We start from the raw sequence: 4,364 nt of genomic DNA, 5'->3' as shown, positions 1-4,364 counted from the left end.
ATTTTATGCTATAATCTTGATTTACAGATAATTTCCAACATTTGTTAGATACCTCGTAGTTCAAACGGGTTATATGTATGAGACAAAAAAAGTTCAACTCGGTTCTGTGCCACTACCCCCAAAGTTCAGGGGGTGTTTTGTGAAATTAATCCAAAAAAGAACAGCATCTAATCTAAACCGGAGCTGACCAACTTGTCTCAGCCCGAAAAAGCCCAATTCCAGAACCTTCTTATAACCCTCAAAAACCCTAACTTCTCCCCCAAACCACAAGTAAACACAACCATTCTTAAGCCCTAGTCTCTCCCGAGAGTCCCCATCACAGAAATCAAAAACCCTCAATCGAAAATGGCGAAGCGTTTGATTCCTGCTCTCAACAGGGTTTTGGTCGAGAAGATCGTCCCCCCTTCGAAGACCACCTCTGGGATCCTGCTCCCTGAGAAAACCACCAAGGTATCACCTTTCCCCCCACCTTAAAAAAAGTTGTTTTTTTTTCTCATTATTTAATCTTGCTCTGAGGTTTCTGTTGATGGGTTATGTTCAAAATTTGAAATTGTGATGTGGGTAGTTTGCCGATTTTAGTCTCGTTAATCATCACGTAGCATTTCCACTGATATAATCTGATACTGAGATATAATGTGCAAATTCCTGATTATTTCCTGTTAATTAAAAATATTTATTAGAATCTCAGTGTTGATGTTCTGTTTGATCCTTTTTATTGGTCATAGCTGAACTCTGGTAAAGTTATTGCTGTGGGCCCCGGTGCGCGCAGTAGGGATGGGAATGTTATCCCTGTTACTGTGAAGGAAGGGGATGTTGTGCTTCTGCCTGAATATGGAGGGACTGAAGTCAAACTGGGAGATAAGGAGTATGCTTCACTTTCCTTCCTTTTATATTTCAGTTGCAATTAGTGTATATGTATCATTTTGTTTTCTCCTTTTCTTTCTCCGAAGTCAATCCAATATTTACACAACAGTTTGCTGCTATCTTGTGCACCTATGGTTATAACACTTGAATTATTGATTATTGACCCATGATTTGTTATTGTAGTATCTGTCTTTTTGTGCATGATTATCATTTATTTTCATTATTAGTTCGTTTTGGTTGTTTTCCTTGAAATTTTAATCATATATCATAAATAACCTTTGATCAAACATTTGGTGCTAATGTGTTTGGAACGGGTTGCTTATATTTGCAATTGTATGAATAATTTTTATATGTAATGCATTTGCTAGTATATGTATGCACTACTTTATCATTATCACTTGATGACAGTTTGCCAATTTTTAGGACTTTATTACGTAGTTTCACATACCTATGGTCCGTTGAGAAATCTTACATTTATGTATAAATATAAGCTGGTTGCTTAGGATTCAAATCTAGTTTCAGTTAAGTCTAGGTAGTTTTGCACCTGAGATATGGTCATCCACAGGCTTAACCTGTTCTGATGCCTGTATCGTGTAATTTGGGCCTGGCTTGCTCCATCGATCTTGGCATCGGTTGAACATGCATGTGGTCAGTTAAATTTGCAGGAAAATATTTTCTTTTTCTTCTTAGCCATGCATCTTTTTCCGGCTACTTTTTTTAACTTTATATGTTTGCTGTCACATTACACTCAAAATTTTCATCTTTCCTGGTTGAAATGTGGTTGAAATTGGGTGCCAGTATGGTTTCAGGCAATGTTAAATGCCAATATGACATCTACATGATAGATTTAGTGTAGAAGTTCAATTTTACTTGGGTACTTGCCAATGAATTTTGTTGTACCAGTATAGTAAGGGATGTCTAGTTTTTATGTAACAAAATAAATGATAAAACGGACAAACTTATGGAATTAGATATGTTGTTTTCAGGTACTTGGAATAGTTTGCCAATTACTGATGCATTAATTTAACTGATATCACTTAAATTGGTTCAACAGCGTGAGAATGTTTAGTGGTAAGCTTTTGCAGTTGTTGAAGTTGTGGGATTTTATATGCAGTTGTTGAAGATGTCGGATTTTATTTGTACCAGTGAATGGTAAAACAGCTGGGATTTCGTGGTTGTTTTCTAGTCTAGAGAAGCCGTTGACGATAAGAATGTGCCTTTGTAGAGTATCCATTTCGACTCCTGTCATTCATTAGCAAGAAATATAACATGTTATATACATACCCGTGGGGGATCAAAAGGCACTAAATGACTTAAACAGATGCAATTGACTAAACTCTGTTTATATTGTGCCATATCAAGTGATTCATATTCTTAGTTTTTTTACTCCGCCATGTGGAATCTAATCTTGTACATCTTTTATTAAAAATATTTTGCTAATCACCGATGGAAGCTAATAGATGTCACACAATAGCTGAATTGGTGGGCAGCAATTTCTTGAAATGACGAGCGCTGGAATTTTATGTTACCTTGGTTCGTGCTTGGTAACCACTAAAAAGCTAGGCTAGGATTGATCCTGGCCCAGTTTTATCTTCAAAGAAGGGGTTGAGGGGGAATTTCTGCTTTGAACCAGTTTAAAAGTTAATTTTTTTTCATGGAAAACTAGGCCAATATTGACCCAAAATTTGCCAAACACGACTCTCTCGAAATGGGGCCAAGAGTAATCCTAGCCCAGTTTTGTGGTTGCCACCACAACCTTGAATGCTCAAGTACCAATAGTTATAGGGAGCTTATATAGTGACTGTCATGAAGGCAACTTCTTGCAATCTCTCAAACTCCTGACACTTGGTACCATTTTGGGAAAGTTATGTTTGGAAAAAACTAGGCCAAAACTGGTCCATTTTTCTTAGGCTAAAAAATGACCCTTAAACTGGTTTGAAGCCGGAACCCCTCTCTCCCAGCTTTCTTAAGGCAAAAAAAAAAGGAAGAAAAAAAAAGCCCTTGGACTGGTTAAAAGGCAGGTCAGTTTTGTTTATTCCTGACCTAGTTAGGATGAAACTGGGTCAGTCCGTGCTTTATCCATGTCACTCTTTAAGCTGTTGTTATCTGGACGACGAAGAATTTATTTAGGCGACACATCCAACAATCTTCGGGTATACACATTGTCCTTTGTGCTCAGTTGGGTTGGGTGCATAAAGAGATAATCGTATATTCATGTGTTGATCAATATTCTGCTATTTACTATTGATTTCTGATATTGATTTTATCTTTAATCACTTTGCTTTCTCTGTTGGCTGCAAATGTAACGTAAATACTCTAATTTAACCCCTACCTGTTTCTTAAGGCTTCACAGTTAAGTTTACTTTTTGGTCAGATTATATACATCTAGTATATCTTTTCTTTACTTTTTTCCCCTGGTTTTCGAGAATATAGGGTCTGACTGATTTACTACTAATGCTCCTGCCTTTACATGCTTAATCTTTGTAGGTATCATTTGTTCAGAGATGACGATATCCTTGGCACACTTCATGACTGATGCGGGAATGTTGAGGCAACCATTTGGTTTAGGTTATCATAATCATAAATGTTTACTTTCAAAATTGGGGAATTATGCAGTATGCTATTGAACTGGAAAAAGGCCCCCTCCTTTTTTTGCTGTCCCATGATTTGATTAAAAACTTCCTGCGACTTTTTTTGCTACCGAGTTTTGGAATGCTGGATGCGCTGCGCATAGTCATTTAATGGAAAGTGAGTTACTTTTCAGGTCCGGTTTTGTCTGTGTTGTGCTTTTCTTACTATTTGGTGTTCTGGTTGATGGTGGAATGGTACTGGTTATGTTGATATCCTGGGATTTGATATTTTGATTGCATTGCAGCAATGCTTTATATATGTATGTTTTCAACATCTGTGTTTCTACAGAACTCCTGGATTTCCTCACTTTCCGTAGAGCAGGCCATAGTTGCGTAGTTGCACACTCGTGCCCTTGCGGAAGGCCCATGCTGCAAACAGTCAAATCTGAGCCTTGTCGCTCTTCTTTCCTCGTAGGCGGGAAGCACACCAGCAGCATGCGTTGCGACGCAGCAAGGAAGAGGGGAAGGGGAGCTGCCCGCCCGTACTCTCATTAAGGCTACCGCGCAACATTTTTAATACTACGCGGTTGAAAGAAAGCCATCCTGCTTTCCGTGACATCATCATAATCCACTTTGCCACAATGTATTTGGATTTTCTTGATCACAGGCTTTTACCCTCTTAAGCCCTAGGACAAGCCAGGGCTACTTACAATTAGCCAATTAAGAATTATCAGATGATGTACTAGCCCACGAGGGAAAAAATGGCTTTCATCAATGCCCACCTATATGAGATAGATGCAAGGTAGGTAATTAATACAAACAGTTGGTATACAACTTTATCAAAAAATTCCCGGTTTAGGTTGAAGAAAAAAGAAAAAAAAGGTGAACTAAGCACAGTTAGCATGTTCAAAAGTGAACCAATTTCTTGGA

General features: G+C 38.0%; 1 protein-coding gene across 1 annotated transcript; it reads left to right on the top strand.

Annotated features, from left to right (window-relative positions):
* LOC109820624 (10 kDa chaperonin, mitochondrial-like) lies at window positions 226–3,632 on the top strand. Its single transcript, XM_020386799.1, has 3 exons — window positions 226–450; window positions 726–865; window positions 3,352–3,632. The coding sequence occupies exons 1-3, from the start codon at window positions 346–348 to the stop codon at window positions 3,398–3,400; spliced, it is 294 nt and encodes a 97-aa protein (XP_020242388.1). The 5' UTR covers window positions 226–345; the 3' UTR covers window positions 3,401–3,632.

This window comes from Asparagus officinalis, chromosome 8, assembly GCF_001876935.1.
Source record: "Asparagus officinalis chromosome 8, Aspof.V1, whole genome shotgun sequence".
Classification (NCBI taxonomy): Eukaryota; Viridiplantae; Streptophyta; class Magnoliopsida; order Asparagales; family Asparagaceae; genus Asparagus; species Asparagus officinalis.
Note: the sequence above shows the minus strand (reverse complement) of the source record. Positions and strands in the feature narration are given on the sequence as shown.

Bases quoted from the DNA above. Each gene is read 5' to 3' on its own strand.
- LOC109820624 (XM_020386799.1), top strand. From the start codon at position 346: ATGGCGAAGCGTTTGATTCCTGCTCTCAACAGGGTTTTGGTCGAGAAG. The intron at 451-725 runs GTATCACCTTTC...TATTGGTCATAG, and splicing joins TCCCTGAGAAAACCACCAAG to CTGAACTCTGGTAAAGTTAT. The intron at 866-3,351 runs GTATGCTTCACT...TAATCTTTGTAG, and splicing joins GTCAAACTGGGAGATAAGGA to GTATCATTTGTTCAGAGATG.